Genomic DNA, 18,524 nt, shown 5'->3' with positions numbered 1-18,524 from the left:
CGCCAGGCTATTAATATTTTGGGCTGCTATGATAGGCAGAACAACGGCCGGTGGTTCGCTCGTCGATCGAGGTTGATTGCTGCAGCTGGACCGAGCTGTCAGGGTCGGTGCCTGATTCGGGGTCTCGGGGAGAGAAGAGGGGCCTGGGGGAGGAGCCACTGTCAGTGTTCAGCAGTGAGACTAAGACTGTCTGGACTGTCTGGACTGTCCCTGAGTGCCGTCTGAGTGGCGCTTGGAGTCGGTATGGAGTCTGCACAGTGGGCTAACCGCGCAGACTCGTCACAAGCTACAACCCTGCAGATGATCGACTGTTGCCGACTCGAGGGTCTAAGAATAATACGTGCAGGAAAAGAACCAATAGAACCCAATATGTAGCTGTTTGCTATATCCACAAAATACGTAACAGGCCGTGTCTGCAACAGAGATGAGGTATGGTATATCCCGAAAGCCACTCCGACTCCAGGCACAAACAGAAAAACAAAGAAGCAAAAGAAAAAGTGAAGGGGAACAATGAAGAAAATAAGAAAAGAAAAAGAAATTCATAGCCTTCGTCATCAAACTCAAACTTTTGGTCGTGCTTTGATTCTTGACCGCTGCAGACCTTGAGCCCCGATCCCTGTCCGGTTTCAAACGAGCTGAGACAGCCACATGATCTATCTAACACGCCGTCTCCGCCGTTTTTTAGAACGGTATCTGACTGTGTCGCTGGGCGTTCATCAGCTTTCGCCGCACTGCTTCCCCTCCCGCATTTCCACTCGCCTTGCGCTTTCGGGTCGGCGTGCGCTGGTCTGCATGTCGGGCGTGTCGAAACACACTCGTTGCGCGGGACGGCGAGTTGGCCGGCATGAATTCCCGGTGCTGCGGGAGTCGCAGTAACGCCTGGTAGCGATTGTGATTGCGGCGGAACGCCGTCACAATTCCCCGATCGAGGTGGTTCAGAAACCGTTCCGCACTGTTGGTCTGGTGCGGGTCGGCCCCACGATTCGGGGTTGGGGTCCCATTCGTGCCGCCCACTGCTGCCGCTGTCATGGGGGACGCCATGGCTTCTTCGTCCGAGTCCTTGTCGAGTTCCTCGTCGGAAGAACCATCGCCAAAGTCAATAAAGTCATCTACGTTCAACTGGGCTTCAGGGTCTTCGTCTTCGTCGTCTTCTTCAAATGAACTGTCAATCGCAAAATCGCGAGAGGGATAAAAGGCTTCCGGGGGACCCATGACCTGGCCACCCGGTGCAATATCGTTACCCAGAGCCGTCATCATTAGGTTAGCACTAGACGCCAACATAGGGCTGAGATCCACATTCGGCGAGATGAGCGCCTCGGTGTCGCTCTCGTCAATCAGATGCATGGTTGTCGCTCGTGGGCTGTTATTCGCTGTTCCGCAAACGCTGGTCGCCGCCGACTCAAGCCAGTCATGGCGAGATGAAGCATACGCAGGAATAATAACAAGGTGCTTGCCAGTGCAATCAACTAGGGCGACTGGCTTGTGAGGGTCTGCAACAAAGGTGCCCATAATGGGGCCTCTCCTTCGTCGGGGAGTAGGCTCAGTCTTTTCTTCAACACCAGCAACCAAAGATGCAGAGGAGTCGCGGCGGAGGATAGATCGTGGGTGAGTGATGGTAGCTGGAGGGGGAAGGTCTTCATCTGTAGTCTCGCCATCGTCGGCTTGAAGTGGGTTAGCAAAGCAAAGGGCACAAATCGATTGGTGCTGCGCATACTCTCATAGCCACTCGAGGATCCCTCGGAGAAGGCGCCATCGGACTCGACATGGTAAATGTTGGAGTGGCCATAGTCAGACTCTGCGTAGATCTCATCCGATTGCCGGCGAGACGAACGGCCGCCGACCTCATTGCTGTCGTTCTCAATCATGCGGCGCAGCTGCGGGTCAAGACTGTCCTGTTGGAGGAAATCGCTCGGGATTTCGTCTTCGGTGTAAGAATCGCTGTCAGAAGACGAATCCGAGTCTTCTTCGAAATGCACTCGGCGCGGTACGGGGGTTTCTACCGCGGTCTCACTTGCTACGTCAGTTTCCCCGAACGCTTCCATCGCACTGTAGAGCTGCTGTTCGTCAAAGAGCGCTCCGGAGAACATCATATCATCATTGAAGACACTAGGACCGGCCCAGTCATGAACGTCAGAGGCACCTGTGTTTGCCGCGCTCGCGAGATCATGCTCATCTTCTGATTCCAAGATCATGAGCTCTTCCAGCATTTCAACATCTCGTTCTTCATCATCACCGTCACTAATATAATCCACAGCGGCGTAGACATCATCAGAGCTGTCATCCAAGTCTGGGCCATCGCTGAGTTCGTGTTCGCTGTCGTCGGAAACGGCTTTTGTCTTGGTGCGTTTGGTCGATTTCATCCCCGCCTTATGGTTTCTATAAGACGGGGTAAGGAGAATCGGTTGGTCATCTTCGTCGTCCGCATCGTCAGAATCATTGGGATCGTCCTCCTCGTCGCTCAGCCCTTCCATTGACGTGACTGAAGAAAGACTGGAAACGGTCGATGATGAGGCCCTCCGTTTCCGATCTGAGCTGAGGGACACTGATTTGCTGGGCCTCTTGCCGGAGCTAGAAAGGGAACTTGAGGTGCCCTTGATGGCCCGCTTGGACGGGATAGTTTTCGGCATCGTTCTGAGGGATTAGGGCACTTTGATTGGCGATCGAGTTGTCTGGACCCGGTGCGTAGGGGATAGGTGGAGGAGTGTGGAATTGATAAAGTTTCTTACCCGCAATCGGTCAATTGCGTCGACACTTTCCGGACGAAATGCGGAGGGGTAGTTGGAGGATCACGATTGTCTCGGTCGTGATTGATTTCTTCGTGGTAGCGTTAGGAGAAAAGGGGCCGTTTTAGATCGTCAGTAGGATATAGGAATGGAAGGATGTGAGGCAGGGTCGGATTCGAAGGAATAGAGAAGAGATAGAAAAGATTGAAGTAATAGCCACAAGAGCACCTTTCCGCCCTGTCTGGACGTCCAAGTGCTTCTTCCGTGAATATACTGGATGGCAATTCCGACGCTCCTGAAAGTTGCGTCGAAAGAGGGACAGAAATCGTCAAGTCAAATGGGGATACTCGGAGCTGCTGGGACTGGGGGGCCGGGAGAAGGCTCCCCAGCGAGGAATCTACAGCTCAACGAAAGCCATGGCGGCGGGGAACTTTTGACGATATCTGTTGTAATACAAAGAGGTAGGTGGTAGAATATCTGGGTGAACTGATAAAGATTGTTGCAAACTAGCCTGTTGCTGGATAATAGCAGGAAAGGATGAAGAGAAAGGATGAGGGGGTGTTATGATGGGAGGGAGGAAAAGATGGAATGGAGCCCGCAAGCCTGAGATGCTGTACCGTACGGTATTGTCACACTTCAAAATATCACGCTTCCGGATTCGCCGCGGTGGATTCTCTTGCTTGTGGAAATGGGTCTGTTTCCGCTGGCCGGGTTTTGTAAGGCTTGATTGGACTGCGCATTGTATAAACGAGATCGACCATTGGCGAGATGCACCTCACCGCCCTTTTCAGTTTTCTCTTACATTACGTTCGGCATGAAGGCATGTATCAATGTTTTTAATGTATCATGATGCAACATGGAGTCTTGCCCTCATTCAGTGGCATGCAATAGGCTGAGAATCAAAGTATATCACTAACATATGAGTCAAGGATCAAAGAGATGTGCGAGAAGTTGTCTCCTACGAGTTAGTCCATGGTTCTGTCCGTGCAGCATCCGGAGGACAGTACTTAGGTACAATTGTGGTTGGCTTGATCGACCAACAGCCTGCATACGGCAGTCATTTTCAATAATCTATTCATGACTACCAGCGGCAAGCTGATTCGCTTCATGCAGGCTAAATAACCGGCCAAGCCAGGCCAGAGTGACTCACTACTGCCAACGTATCGAGTCAACTACTACCGTTTGCCCAATTAGGACGCTGGCCTAAAGCTGGAGAGTTGACTGACAAGATCTGGAGATGCAGCGACTGCAGTTCGACTGACGCGCAATGGCAGAATGGCCATATGAGGGGCAGTCGCTGGACCGTGCTCTACATGCTGATCCTATTGTAATTCTGATATCAGTGGGGGTTTCTGATGTATCATCCTGCCGAGAATACTTTACAGCGTATTCTGGCCTGGCAATGTTTGCATGAGCTTGGAACGAAGCATCTTACCACGGTGTCCGCTGTATAGAAATCTTCAGCGGGGGATGTATACTACGTGGCGGCAGCCAACCCGAAAAAGGCAAGAAATCACCAGGCTGAGGAAACAAATTTTTGAGCCTGGTAGTATTGTATTGGGTCTAGCGGTTTTCAGACCAATCTTATCGCCTCACTCGCTCCAAGCCTCCCGCCTCAACCGCCTCGGCTCGCCGATGGCATGGTACTCGCCTTGCATCAAGTCATGTTTCTCGAGTTTTCGGATTCTTCTCCACTAAGTGAGTTAGTGGCAAGCAAATTGCCGTCCGGGCGGGTCAGAAATCCTTTACGATGGTCCTCGTTGTTTGTTGTAAACAGAGTAGTTCAGGGATGATCTGTCATGCATTGTCTGTGAAATAGGCATATTTTTGGCTCAATCCCGCCTGCGCTTAAGGTACAAATCTCCATGCAAGTACATGCAGCCTCCTGCACGATTCCCAATAGCGTTATTGGTTCAAACAAGCGGTAAAGGAGACAGCTGGCTTGACCTCAGTTCCTACATTTAGCTGCAGATAAATCGTGGAGATGGTCGGCGTCCAAGCCTCTTCTGTCGTGGCTGGTTGGCCAGGGGTTTTCTCTCTGTATCTACATCTCAATGCAGTTTCCAGAAGTCTACGAACTTATAGTTCAATTTCAGTTCCGTGAAAATATTACATGCAGCGCTGCCGTGGAAAAAATTGGCCGTAGTCGTACTCCGCACTCCGTAAATGGTATGGTGATGCCGTCCGTCCGTGCAAAACAAGATATAGGGGCAAGAGAAGTCTTCCGTTAGCTCGCGGGCACTTGCCAGTTTACGTATGGATAGGTCTCTACTTCGAGAAGTTCGCTCCATCAGCCGTAGAGGACCGTTTGACCACGGGGCGTCGATCGTCTCTGTACCCTTTGTACTTGGTTTACGGCCGAATAGACCAAGAGTAGATTCGCAAAAAAATAATGAGCTTGATTGAAGCTGCTGACTCCGATACGGGGAATCGAACCCCGAGCTGCCGCGGACAATGCTTTCAATTTATGTGAAAATCACTTGAAAGGCGGCGATGTTAGCCGTTACACCATATCGGACTTGATATCTGAACGTCTTGTTCAATGCATATAGGAAAAACGAAGATCATGGCTCAAGAAAACGAGAGACACCCACCAAGCGTGGGGTGGGACGCACGTGACACTTCCTTACCCTTATACCGCTGGCAACCTGGTGTTCTTTGAGGAAGCAACGGCGCTCGCCCGGTCAAGCGATAGAATCTAATGAACTACACTTTATTTTGAAGAATTCAATGGGAATTCGGCGGTTGAGGGTAGAGACTGCACCAGCCCCTCTGAGAAAACCCATTGCTGGCTTCTTTACTACCCAACGAGATTTAAGTCCAGGATTCTAAGACAGCTGTACATTCAGTTCTCAATCGCATCAAGAATACGGGGGGCCAGCATATGTTATCGACGGTTTCGCTCAAGTCAGACATGAGTGGGTGGGTGCATTGGCGGTGATGTCTTATACTGGCACCCAATGGTTTGAAGGAGTCTGATTGATCGGCAAACCGCAAATTTCAAATAGTCGGAAGTGAGAGAGTTCAATGGGTCGTCTGTTTAGGAAGGGAGGTCACTGAACACCCTGTGCGAAATGAATGTGAGGAACGGGCGACGGCTCTGCTTGGGAAGACGGAGCTGCGACGAGACGTTCTGTCGGCGAGCTAGTCTTTACAAGGGTTTTCCACTATTGAGTGACTGACACCTGGCTGGAGCTCTTTGGCATCTTCACTTTGGGAATTCTTTCCAATACTGGCTCTCGATGTCCAGTCGTCCGGTTGTCGGTATGTATAGGTGGAGTGGCTGGCTATAAGGTAAGACAAGTGTGAAAGCAAGCATAAACACCTACTGCCTAGGCTGTAGCCTAACGCAGCATTCAGGCGTCTTCAGGTGCGCTGGCGATTTAGGGACTGACAATAATGGGTCCATAGTCACCATTAGCGCTCTTCGGACTGAGTCCGTAACGCGCTCTATCCAAGTGCAAGCACGGGACATATCGTTTCGTTGCTTGATTTAGTCTGGCCACGTTGAGTTGAGCTAAATGGAATGGATGTCGGAAATAGCACATGTATATATTTGTGTGTATGATGGATGATGTATGTACATGTGCAGCGGTATTGTATAGATGCGTATATGAGATGAGCTTAGGTACGGTAGATGAAATACACGTACAGTTTTTGAGAATGCTCGACATAAGCTGCGAGGTAAACAAAAGAGAGAAAACAGAAAGAACGGACAAGTCCGGCTTTGGTAACCATGTCTAACGCCAATTTTCGAAAGTACGGAGCAACAAGCAGAGAGAAGACGAGTTGAAGAACTGTGACGAGCAATAGGACATTGTGCGGAGAAGAATAAAAGAACGGTCCGGTTTCAGAGCATAACATGGATAAAGATCAGGACGAGGACGAGAAGGTGACCACAAGTACTCCGGGCAATGCGTTCGTAAGGATGCTATTCAGAGGCTGGAAATGAGGCGTGAAGATGTGGAGGAGAGAGATTGAGAGAGAAGTAGGCGACACGCTTGCCGACGAACCAAGCGAGAGAAAATCCAAGCTCGCTAAAATAAGATAACAACACAATGGTGGGAACATTGCTTTGCTTCGCTTCTTTCAGATATGCTGAATAAACGAATTCAGATCAAGATCGGCAGGAGAGAGTCGTGAGATACGATAAATGAAATAGGTTGTAGACGTTAGAAGCTAAAAAGCCCGCTGCGCTTCTTCCCAAGCGGATAAACCACCAAAGCAGCAAGAAACAGTCCCACAGTAAACCCAATAGCAACCTGCACCATCCCGTATCCAATGTCAAAGACGACACCCTGGAAGGGATTCTCTTGGTAGCTCTGCTGGCGGTGCTCAGCGGTCATATTTTTCGCCGCGTCGACGAAGCTCTGCGTGCCGTTGCTGGGGACCGAGAACGGAGTCTGCTGCGTGGTGATCTGGCCTGCCGATGCAATGCCCGCTACCAATGATCCACTGGCTGCGAGGCCAGACGGGACAAGCACAAAGATGGCAGGGAGCATGGCTGCTGCTGCTAGGCCGTGCCGAAGACGCGAGTAGAGGTTTGCCATGACGCCAACAACGAATGCGCCCAAGGCGGAGGAGACCTGCGTGGAAGAGTAGAAGCGTTTCGCGCCAAAGTAGTTGGTAATGTACCCGGCAAAAGCGATAACGAGCATCACGGGGATCTGCTTCCATTTAGCCTGGTTGACTGTGGCGAGACAGAAAGTGAAGATGATGACAAAGGGGAAGCGCTGGAGGTACTCGTTCGTGATGGGGCTGGCAGGGCAGGTATAGTCTGTCGAGGCGTGGCGGTCTAAAAGGCCGTAGACGGCGGTACCGATTGTGATGCCAAAGCCGAGAAAGAGGGAGTAGATGATGGCGTACACCATGCGAACGGAGCCGGCGACGATGCTGCGTGATTGGAGCTCTAGGCTGGCGCAGAGAACGAGGTAGCCGGGGAGAATGAGAGCGATGGAGGATTGGGCGAGGGCTGCAAAGCAGAAGAGATGGCCACCTTTGTAGGGGATGCTGCCAAATGCGCGAGCGAGGAAGGAAGTGAGAACGGCGGCGGAGATTTCAAACACGTTAGAGTAGAGGTGGGAGCGAGGGGAGAGGACGAGCTGTAGAATGCCTAGGAGACACCCAAGGACGAAGGCGATCGGCATATCGATGGGACGAGCACCAAAGGCAAAAGGGCCAACAGATGCGCTGGCGAGGCCGTGGAAGAGAATGAGAAGCCAGATGGGATATTTGTTGTCCTTCTGCAACAGCTTGCTTAGCCGCTGCATGGCCTCTTCCACCCCAATCACGTCGTGGATGACTTCCTTGTAAACGGTGTGTGCATCAGAGAGCTTGCCCAAGTCAACGCCCTGGTTCACGCGAACAAGTTTCACTTCTGTAGTGTGGGTAGATGCATCATCAAAAGAGACAATCATACAGCCGGGCAGATATAAGAAGTTGGCATTGATCTCCAGCACGCGGGCCGTCATCTTCATGTACTCCTCGAGTCTATGGGTAGGGGCACCAAACTTCATCAGGGCCTTGCAAAGGATGAGCAGATACCTCTGGCGCGCAAGCAGCTCGGCAATGTGAACAGTGATGCGGATTTCATCCTCGAGCTGGGGCTTCCCCATGCGCTTGGACATCCCGGGGATGGCCCCGCTACTGCGAGAGCGTCTGAGCATTGAAAATGGCGAGCTGATGGAATTTTTGGCTGTCGAACCCGACAAGGAGGTGTTGGACTGATTGGGTGACTTCTCATACCACTTCCTGGGCTTCTGAGGAGCACGCCACGAAGGGTCCGGGGAGAGGCCACGGGCACTCAGGTCACCAGAGCTGCTCTGGCGGGAATGGTCATAACGGCCCAGGGGCAGGTTCAGGGTCGGCTGCTCGTAAAGCTTCAGGAGCGAGGACAGAATGCCGCCGCGGTAGTGAGTCGGACGCTGGACGTAGGCGTCAGGATCCCTTTCCTCGATAGGGGTGACCGGGCCAGAGCGCAGACCGCTGGGAGAGTTAGCACGGATGCGGCTCAGAAGGTGAAAGTCTCGGCGAGTCATCTGTTGAACAAGCTGGTGAGCTTCAGAGGTGCGGTTGTGAGGGCGTCCATCTACCAAGCCGTAGTAGTCATCGTCCTCGTCCGAAGGGTAGTCGAACTGTTTTTCAGGGAGCCGGATCATCGGAATGTCATCAGCATCCTCAAAGGGCTGTGACGCTTCTGTGGGAGACGAAGCAACAGATGACGGCAGACTCGGCCACGGGCTCTGACTGGGAGACTTCGAGGGACGTCCCAAATGGGATGCCAATTTCTGAGCTCGCTCCTGCGCCGAGTAGGCTGAGTGGATGGCCCTGCCCTTCTCATTGCTGACTTCATCGGCAGCAACGATCCCTGGGGAGCTATCCCTGGAGTGAACAGCGATACCGACAGGCAAGGTCGAGCTAGGTTCCCCATTAGGAAAGGGGTGGGGTTCAGATGCGGTTCGCTCATACGCCGGAATGCTGGCAGTAGGCAGCGGTCTCTGCGGCAGAGGCGAACCCCTTCGCTGTGACGTGGGGGGCAGGGCCGCCTCGCCGACGGTGAACTTGACCCGGTTCGCGCTCTTTAGAATGCCTGCATTCCGCTGCTTGCCATGAGCTCCGCCGGGGTCGAGAGTCGCGCGCTCTGGTAGGGTCTCATTGGAGCCCTCGGACGGCGATACGCGCGGCCCAGGAGGAGATCGACCTCGGGCATCTGCCCTGGGTACATCGGTAAGGCTGGAACGCTGGGAGGAGGTGGTGGTGGGGGGAAGATCAAAATAGCCGCCTGCCATTATCTTCTGATCTCCCTGCAGCCTGGCGCAGTTGAGACCGGTCCACCCAACGAGTCTTGTGTCACCTCTTGCCTATCCTATCTTCTGTAACTTTTTTCTGTATTGATTTTTTCTGTCTTGTATCTTCGTTTTCTTTTCTCGCGCGATACTGTGCCTGCATGGTTATCGTTAGATATGTGTGCTCGCTGCAGGAAAAGAGTGTACACTCACAGCAACAATCACCCAGACGAAATACGCCCAAAAAGAGCAACACCACGTGCAGCACGAGCACAGGCTCTGCACCTCGATCTCCCACTTTCCACCACCGCGCAGCAACAGTCAGACAGGTGGGTTGGAAGGGGGAAAGGGCCCGCTTCGAGGAATGGAAATACGTCACCGAGGCATAGTCAGGGTCCGGCGACAGGCAGCAATCAATAGCGGAATTAATCACAGAATCAACCACAGAAGCAAGTAGAAAAGATGTCTATATGTGAAGAAAATAAAAGAAAACGAGTAAGAAAAGGGGGAAGGGGGAACGTTCGAAGACGAGTTAGTGGAGGGAAGAAATATCAAGCAGGTCGAGGGCCCCTAATATGGAGGACGGGGCCGAAAACGGAAGTGCGTCAACAGCGGATTGGAACGCGACAGTAGTCACAGGAGTCAAGCAGATGCCCCAATTGGGATTGACGGAGATTGCCTGCTTCGATAAGACTATAACACAAGGCCGAGTCAACCCTCAGGGAGTCCGTCAGGGAGTTCGCCAGGAAGTTCGTTAGAGAAAAGTGGACGCTCTAAGCTCTAACAATCCGGCTAGACAGCAGGCCCGACGAAAGGAGGATCATATGAAGAGGAACAAGAACAAAGGTGCAATCTTGTGTAGCATCACAGCTGTTCCTCGATCGAGGGCTATCTGTACTTGCCCTTTTTCTATTGTACTTTCTGGTTTCTGACTGTGGGTTCTAGAAACTGGATTTCGAACGGCTTGAGGACGCGAAGGGCGATGCGGGAGTTTTCGCACTCGGCAGAGGTTTTGCCACGAGCGAAACCAAATGGCAGCAGAGGTGAGAACGTCAGGACCAGGAAGGAACTGGAGAAGACCAGAGACGGTAGCCCGCAACCAGGAGAGCCCGGATGCGTCGTCAGTCGATGAGCAGCGGTATCAGAAGAGGAACGGGACGAACAATGGCCCTTTGGGCCATTGTCCAGGCCTTTCTAGACCAGAGACCAGAGACCCGGCTAGAGACCTGGCTGGGGACTGACTGGCTGACTGACTGGCTGACTGACTGATAGACTGAACGACAGAGAGTGTTGACATGACAGCTGGCTTAGTGGACTGTCGACGGGCTCGACTGAGCTCATCCAGAGGAGCTCCCAATGGGTTCCACGGATTGCGGGTGGTGGCACCAGTGGAGAAGTGGACAGAGTCTATTCTATTCTGACACAACGCTCGCTTACGAATTGCACATGGTCCCTGGCGACCGAACCTGATAGTTGGTTTTAGCTATCTCAAAGTGTGCTATCTCGAACCCACTACCAGAGACTCGTTAGGCATCATCATTGTTTTGACTTGTATGAAACAAGTGGCACGATCGACAGCGAGCTGGTTAAAGGGCTGGCCAAATGTGGCCCACAGGGAGTGCCTGCTGCTATAGGAGTAGAGTGTACAAATCACGACAGACAGGGTCACCAATATGGAATTTACAGGAATTTACGAGTTTACAAGAATCCACAAGGATTTACATCATGAATGACTCGCATCCTGATCGTCCTGCGAATTCGATATGATGTCATATCGTCTTTTAGCAGGAGCCAAAACGCAGTCACACAGAGTCGCACAGTTCACACTCTTTTTAGTATTCTGGGAATTCCTGCACTGCGCAGTGTGGCCTAAGCTCATGCTGTCCTCTTGCTCTTGCTCCTACAGTAGCAGCAGCAGCTGCTGCTGCTGCTGCTTGCCAGGATAGAACAACCCGCCTCGGTCTCTCTAGTCCCAACGGCTCGTCGTCCCGTCACTGCTCAGGTCTAGATTTAAGGTCGAGATCAGGTCGAGAAGGTGTACAACATCATTACACCAACTATCGCCACCGCGTCCGCAGGGCCTAGGACTCCATGGGCGCGAGGATGGGCCTCGTCCAAACGCTGGGGCCAATCTTTAAATTCAGACCTCAGACCGGGCACCAGCGTCGGGATCATGTTTTTCATATTGTCCTACGCCCCGCGGAACTGGGCCCTGCCGACCCGGCGGATCTCTGTCGCTGCTATAGGCTCGGTAGGCTCGGTAGGCTCGGTAGGCTGGGTAGGCTGGGTAGGCTGGATAGGCTGGATAGGCTGGATTGTCGTGGTACGGTGTCAGGACTAGAGTCGGAAGGGTGAAGTGGGTAGGCAGGCTGCTTCTTTCCGTCTTGCTTCGCGATCCTGTAAAGGGGCCGTGAGCGTGGAGCTGGCGCGCGCATCGACGAAATCGCTTGCGCCTGCAATTGCACTTAGCGTCATTGTCGGGAGAGTGACTCGAAGACGGGCCTGGCCTGGGCTTTGGTTTTTGAGTTCCGGAAAATATCGTTGGCCACCTGCGTCTGAGGAGAACCAGTGGTTACTGAAATCGCTACCTAGGTAGCGACGTAAAGACAAATGATCCGAGCTTATCCTTCCAACTTTCATCATAGATTCCGTTGGGCAGATTGTTTAGTGGGCAGATTGGCTGAGCTCGGATCATTTTCCTGTCACAGTCTACGCGGGTCATGTACAAGGTATTCTATGACTGCTTATGGCTGTCTACGACTGAATTCGACCATTCTAACTCTTGACTCCTAGCCTCCGACAACCTCCGACTCCTGAGGGCACTTGAAGCTGGCGGAAGGAGTACGCCATAGTGATCGACAATTGCCCATGCTGGGCATAGTCTGGCCGGACTCAGGATCCTCACGGAGGATGGAGCCGAGACGAGTCTGGTGATCATGTGCGTGCCGGTGGATTACTCGATACTGATACTTGATATGGAGTTTGAGGCAGTCGTCCTTGACCTCTGGACAATCTGTAGACAGCTCCCGAGTCATGGCATAGTTATCTATGAGCAGTGCTATGGAAGGGCTCATGATCCACGGCGCCGATGCGTTTGCATCACATGTCCTTGTAGGTGTTTCTCACTATAGGAGAGTCTCACGATGGAAGGCAATGGCCCCCTCTCTTGGAGAATGGGATAGTACTGAATCATAGCAGGTAATAGGTTCGTGCTTTCACTAGGAGTATTAATACAGGAATTATCACTGGATCATACTTGGAAAGTACTCGATAGGGCTCGATAGGACTCGATAGGGGCGCTGTGAGACAGGAGTCCAATAGAAGAATCAAATAAAGGAATCAAATAAGCTATAAAAAGAAAAAAGAAAGGGATCCGCAGAAGCTTGATTGAAGATCCCTGTCTTCCACTCTTGGACTCTTACGCGTACGCTGCCTACCTTACGAAGATAGCCCGACCTCCTTGCCTGATATAGCCTCACTTCAGTGCCTATAGGCGGGACGAGGGAGTCTGGGATTTGAGCATCGCCCTGAGCGGGCCGGGCAAGCCGGGCTGGCTGCTGGGCTGTGAACCCCCTGCCTGCCTCCAGTGCTCTGTACTAGTTCACTTCCAGGCATCCAGTGTTCCACTGCCCAGTCCCCACCGACGATCATGATCTACGTGCTCAGAATATACGAATGCACTCCGTACTCTGCGTCCTGTGAGTCGGCCCGGGCCCACTCTACTGCAGACACCGAGTTCTCCGTGAACGCCCTTTGACCGTCCGCAATACCGCAGAGCAGCCGTGCCGGGCGACGAGTATCGGTATCCCGAGTGCCCGTATGCACATCTTACTCTGTACGTATGGAGTAGGACGCCGCTGCCATTCACGGGATCTGCATCACATCAGTTTTGATCTTTTCTTGATGCCAACTCACCATGCAAACCCACTCGTCCACCCACTCGTCCACCAACTCGTAGAACTAGTTTGGGTCGCAGGTTCGGTATTGTTGACTTTTGGTCAAGCGTCACAGAGGGGACTGGTTTTTCCTGCTCTGCGTTGCACGGCTCTTTTGATAACAGCTCCAAAGCCTGGGACATGGAGGTTTATGTCTTGCTGCAGCTCTAAACAGGCGGTATGGTGGGTTTGGGGGTAGGCTCGTATGGACTGGGCGGTGCTTATACCAGAACAGAGGGTCAATCAGCCATTCTAGCCAACAGAACTTCACGGATACGGTTCTCGAATTGAGATTGTCTTGATCATCAGGTCAATGCGCGGACCGAGGTCAGCCACTGTACTATAAAAACAGGCTGGCTGTCGAGATACCTACGAGAAAGCTGGAGCCTTGTGGGTCTCGTGAAATTTCAATGTTTATTTCTTATTATTTCTATGGTATTGGTACTCGGAACTTCGTTCAGATGTTGTTTTTCCAGCTTCCAATACTGGCGTAAGCTGAACCCAACACCGGTAGTGTGCAAGAATATATTCTTGTTGCACGAAGATGATCACGAGCCACGACCGGTTGCTCCACCTCCACGACGAATCAGAAGGTAATTTGGATCCGGGATCTAGGCCAAATATTCTCTAATCAACCAATGCTCATATTGGGTTCGCCGTGTCTTACGAAAGTAAAGTGGCCAGAAACCACCGGAGCCATAAAGGCTTCGTTGGTTTTCAAAGTTATAACACAATGATACATTATATTATGATAATCGCTGTCAGCAACACAAGCCGGGCTAGCTCAATCGGCAGAGCGTGAGACTCTTAATCTCAAGGTTGGGGGTTCGACCCCCCCGTTCGGCTTTCCTTTTTGCTCTTTATTCGTTTCCTATCTCCTGCATGCACCCAACCCTTTTATTCTTTTCCCCTTCCTTTTCCCATCCCCTCCTCGCTTCTCCCAGTGGGAAGCACTGAATAGGACAAGGAAGTGAAACGATTGACGTCGGGACCTGAAAGCCGGATCTGGGCGACAGTTGTACGGAGAGAATGTGTGAGATCCGACCTGAGCGCTTGCCTGACCATGAGGTAAGCCTGTCGGTTACGAAAGAGCCCCGTCGATAACCGAAGGCGTGGCTGTAATTGAATTATGCGCCTGCTTGTTATGGGATTAAGCAGCACCCTATTCATGAAGAACGGGCCGGTACTTTTTCGTGAGAAAGGATGTATTATCAGATTGATGAACAGGGCGACAGCGCCCTTAGAACCTAGGTATTGAAGCCTTGGTAGCTTAATTCCCGGAACTTCAGCCTAACGACAGACCTCGCAAATGTGCATTATTTAGCATTCAAAGAAATTCCATCCACGGCGAGAAATTGAGCAGGGGTCGGGTGAGCTTGCGCATCTGGGTCTCCAGGTCTTTGCAACGGTCTTCAGAGCCAGATTGGGGGCGGCTCTGGTAGATCGGGCCTGCGTATCCTATAATGAAAGCAAAACAATACGAAGTCGAGAGAGGTAGAGCACCAATCCCGCTCTGGGCTCATAAACCATATCTCCCGTTAACGTACCGTGCCCTATCCTATCCTGTGCAATGGCTGATTTTTCCCGTGCGTACGGAGCTTAGCCCGTGATGTCGGGCACGAATATCGAGGCCGTTAATAGAGGTTTGGCGGACCTAGGTAGATGGCCACCAAGGCCCTGTAAATAACATAGTAAAGTTCAGGATGGGGGAGCGAGAGCTGGTGTTCCAGTCGCAGAATCTGATATATCGAATCTATTAGTTGCCTGGCTCAGGTTGGGAAATAGTGTGGTACTGAACAGGCGGAATATCAATCGAGGAGTAGTTTCGACGTGAGAATCAGCCCAAAGAGAAGAGAAACGTGCTCTATGTAGATGTTGAGGGCGAGAACTGAAGTTGGAGGTTGGGTTGGAGCTGAGCTGTCACTTCCATCATCCCACCCGCAGGGGGGAGTAGACTATGCCTATCACGGAACAAATGAAAGCTGACGTCGGTCTCAAAAGTGAAGAGCCCCCTGATCGACTTGCGGATCGCACTCTATACAGACAGAAAGCTTTATGATTCATTCTAGAGTATGAAGCTCGGTAAAGAAACCTCCGTGATGACGGACATCAAGCTGCCAACAGGCCCTTACACAAAACGCCCAGTGCTATGCTAGAACCCAAACGCCATGCCACACCGCAACAAGCCAAGAGAACAAAACAAAGTATATAAGCACATAGGGGAGTTAAGCCAACTGCGCAATGTTGGGAGTAGGGAAAATGAACGAAGAGGAAAGGATGTGAGTATGGATGGGTGTTATGTGTGGTTGCCCATGTAGGCACCTTCAAAGTCCAGACCGTCCAGCAAGCCATTAACGCGATCGATCTCCCTAGAGAGATCCTCAATGTTCATTGCGAGACTGCTGACCTCATCGAACTTACGTCGTCGATTCGCGTCTGCAATCATCTCGGAAACGAAGAACTTTTGCTCCTCCAGTACGATCAGTCGTTCCCGCAGGGCCTTTTCCTCCGCTTCCAGCGCTGACACAGCGCTACTGGTTTCGCTGGCTATGCTGCTATTGCTAATGCTGGCAGCGACTTTACCGCTCTTGACTGAGCCCAGAGCAGAGTTTTGTCGGCGGTGACCTTCCACTGATGCGCCGCCGGGACTATCAGGAGAGCTTGAGGAACTTGGCTGACTGCCATCCGGGGTGGCGTGTTTCAAGATTTTAGGCAAGGTCTTCAAGGGCAGCATGTGAAGATGGAGGAAGTTGGTAGCTTGTTGGTAAATAGCTTTCTGAAGACGCTGCTGAGTGGGAGAACTTGTCGGTAGGTCGCGGATCCGCCTAGCAGCTGTATCATACTGTGTGAAAGAATCGGTCAATCGTTTACGGACTTTTGACGCTTCCGCCAATTGAGCAGCTGAGGGCGGACGCCTGGGGTTTCTGAGTATGGTCAGTGTCAAACGGATGGCCCAGTTTCCAAGCACCGAGGAACGTACTGTAAAGCAGTGAGGAGTTTCTGAAATTTAGGCATAAGCAGTCGAATCCCTCTTTCAAATTGTCGAAGGTTCTCATATGCCCTAACGTCCGCAGGTTTTCGCGCAACATCAGCCTCGAAATCACTTCTGTCAAATAGCGTTGACTTGCACTCTTTGCAGAGCCTGACGTCAATTTTCAGAGAACCAACGTTGACTGATTTCTCTAAATAGGCTTTCGACACTAAATAAAGTTAGCATAATATTGCTTGAATGCAGGCAGCACGTACATGGTGTTACACTTAGCGGAACTTCAACAGAACACCCCGTCAAGACATCACCGCATACAACTCGCCCGCAAGTCCGGCAGTGGTGCCTTCGAAAGGTATAACTAGAGAAATCCTGTTGGCAGAATGGACACCTTGTCACGCTAGCATCATCCTGCCAGCTAACAACCGTCTGCTCGAGAGCCTTGCGCTCATCGTGCTGGAATGGAATAGGCCAGAGCTTATTCGACTGAAGCTGCTCTGGTGAAAGGCTAGCTAATAGCTGCGTGAGCCTCGTTAGACGCTTCTCTAACCGAGATACCTCCAGCAAAGACTTGTCCACAATAGGCTTCCTTATGGTCTTGAACTCGTCCATGCGATCTCTAATCAGACCTACTGCGTATCAGAATCTGCCTTCCAACCGAGCTGGAGATACCTACCGTTATGATCATTATACCCCTCCCGCGATTTATAGCAAGTCTCGCAGACTCTATACCACAAACCCCGCACTGGCTCATGTTGCGCAGATCTAGAAAGCTTCATTTGATACATCGTATGCTCCTCGCAAAATAGCTTTCCGCATTTCCGGCAGTTCACACAACCATTTGTGGCGTTAAGCCGCTGCCCACACGACGGCTCGAGACAAGTATCGTAGAATCCACGAGGTTGCCAATGCTCCTTCGTTATGATCTCCTCCGGGTCGGGTGGCCTGGGTTGCGCTTCATGCAGGAAGCTCTGAGATTGGTGATTCTGCGAAAGACCGGATGGCCTACTTGCGCCTGTCGGAGCTTGGTGGTTCTCATTCGACTCGAATACGTCCAGGCCCTTGAGCTTCTGGTTCAACACAGCCAACGGCTGAAAGCGCTTCGCCTTCTCCATCTGCGTCTTGAACCAATCCTTAACTTCATCTTGTCGGTCGTCTTCTAGGTTGTGATGAACGTCGTCGAGGTGTCTGCAGAAGGGAAGTTCGTTAGTCGAAGCACGAAAATCAGGTTGCAGGGGTATGTAGGCTCCGTCAATACCTGTTTAGCTGCAGCAATGTGACCTGAAATTCATTAACAACTCAGCCACATCTCTCTCACACAAGAAGCCATATTTGGCGAGCACAAACTTACCATCTCTTCACTGCAAATCGGGCAGGATAGCTGAGCGCCGGTAGCAGCCGGAGCCGCAGGTAACGGGGCGCTCCCATTATCCAGTGAGATGCGGGAAGTCAAGTCCTGGGTCTCGGATGAGAGCTGCGACGCCGAAGCCTGGGAATTGAGGGACAGGGTACTGGCGGAGGGTGACAGGATGTTATTCGGTCGTATTTGGGGGGATGATAATGTTGCTGCAGTGCGAGTGTTCGCGGAGCCCAAGACACGACCTCCGCCCAGCGTCCTCCGGGACATGGTGAGTTCGGTTATGGGAGCATGGGAAGGGAAAACCGCGGGAGGCGGGGATTGTGCCCGATATATTGCGCTTCCAAGGAGCTAGAGGTACGAGTAAAAGATGGACTGAAGCAAGCTCCAGCTCCGAGTTAAGAGAAGGAGCGCCTGCTAATCGGTGATGGTGATCCGCCCATTGAGGGGGCGGAGCTTCGATAGGAGATTGGCGCCTGATCGCCTCAGGCAGCACATTTTCTAGGCCAGCGCTCAAGGCACCAGAGCTACTGCTTAGTGCTGCCCACTACAGTGGTCTACGTTGACTAACTTATGATATAATCATGCATCTTGAGCCAGAAAACTTTAGATACTGCCTGTCCATCGCCGCCTTGAGCTTAGCATCACCTGACGTCCTGTGAAAAAGTCAATCTGGGCTGAAGATACCTCAAACTAGGGTACGTATGATCTAAGACAGGAGATGGAACGATATGTTTG

The 18,524-nt window shown here is 51.9% G+C and overlaps 3 protein-coding genes and 2 non-coding genes across 5 annotated transcripts; 1 reads left to right on the top strand and 4 right to left on the bottom strand.

Moving 5' to 3' along the window:
• Positions 1-364: 364 nt before the first annotated feature.
• BDW70DRAFT_127623 (uncharacterized protein) lies at positions 365-3,371 on the bottom strand. Its single transcript, XM_073735290.1, has 2 exons — positions 1,715-3,371; positions 365-1,661 (listed from the first exon to the last, which is right to left on the bottom strand). The coding sequence occupies exons 1-2, from the start codon at positions 2,625-2,627 to the stop codon at positions 682-684; spliced, it is 1,893 nt and encodes a 630-aa protein (XP_073600192.1). The 5' UTR covers positions 2,628-3,371; the 3' UTR covers positions 365-681.
• A 1,767-nt stretch (positions 3,372-5,138) lies between these two features.
• On the bottom strand, positions 5,139-5,241 carry BDW70DRAFT_t38. The gene has a single exon. It is a non-coding gene; the product is annotated as a tRNA-Glu (tRNA).
• A 1,014-nt stretch (positions 5,242-6,255) lies between these two features.
• Positions 6,256-9,466, bottom strand: BDW70DRAFT_127621 (threonine/serine exporter family protein). The gene has a single exon (XM_073735289.1). It carries the CDS (start codon positions 8,879-8,881, stop codon positions 6,896-6,898), a length of 1,986 nt encoding a protein of 661 aa, XP_073600191.1. The 5' UTR covers positions 8,882-9,466; the 3' UTR covers positions 6,256-6,895.
• Positions 9,467-14,216: 4,750 nt separating this feature from the next.
• On the top strand, positions 14,217-14,289 carry BDW70DRAFT_t41. The gene has a single exon. It is a non-coding gene; the product is annotated as a tRNA-Lys (tRNA).
• Positions 14,290-15,457: 1,168 nt separating this feature from the next.
• BDW70DRAFT_127612 (putative vacuolar segregation protein (Pep7)) lies at positions 15,458-18,385 on the bottom strand. Its single transcript, XM_073735288.1, has 6 exons — positions 17,781-18,385; positions 17,688-17,710; positions 17,106-17,617; positions 16,690-17,058; positions 16,424-16,643; positions 15,458-16,367 (listed from the first exon to the last, which is right to left on the bottom strand). Exons 1-6 carry the CDS (start codon positions 18,054-18,056, stop codon positions 15,740-15,742), a joined length of 2,028 nt encoding a protein of 675 aa, XP_073600190.1. The 5' UTR covers positions 18,057-18,385; the 3' UTR covers positions 15,458-15,739.
• Positions 18,386-18,524: the final 139 nt, after the last annotated feature.

The sequence above is a fragment of the Aspergillus foveolatus genome (assembly GCF_047715535.1).
Source record: "Aspergillus foveolatus strain CBS 279.81 unplaced genomic scaffold BDW70scaffold_3, whole genome shotgun sequence".
NCBI classification, from domain to species: Eukaryota; Fungi; Ascomycota; class Eurotiomycetes; order Eurotiales; family Aspergillaceae; genus Aspergillus; species Aspergillus foveolatus.
The sequence above is the reverse complement of the archived record's forward strand: the minus strand, read 5'-3'. Positions and strand labels throughout refer to the sequence as shown.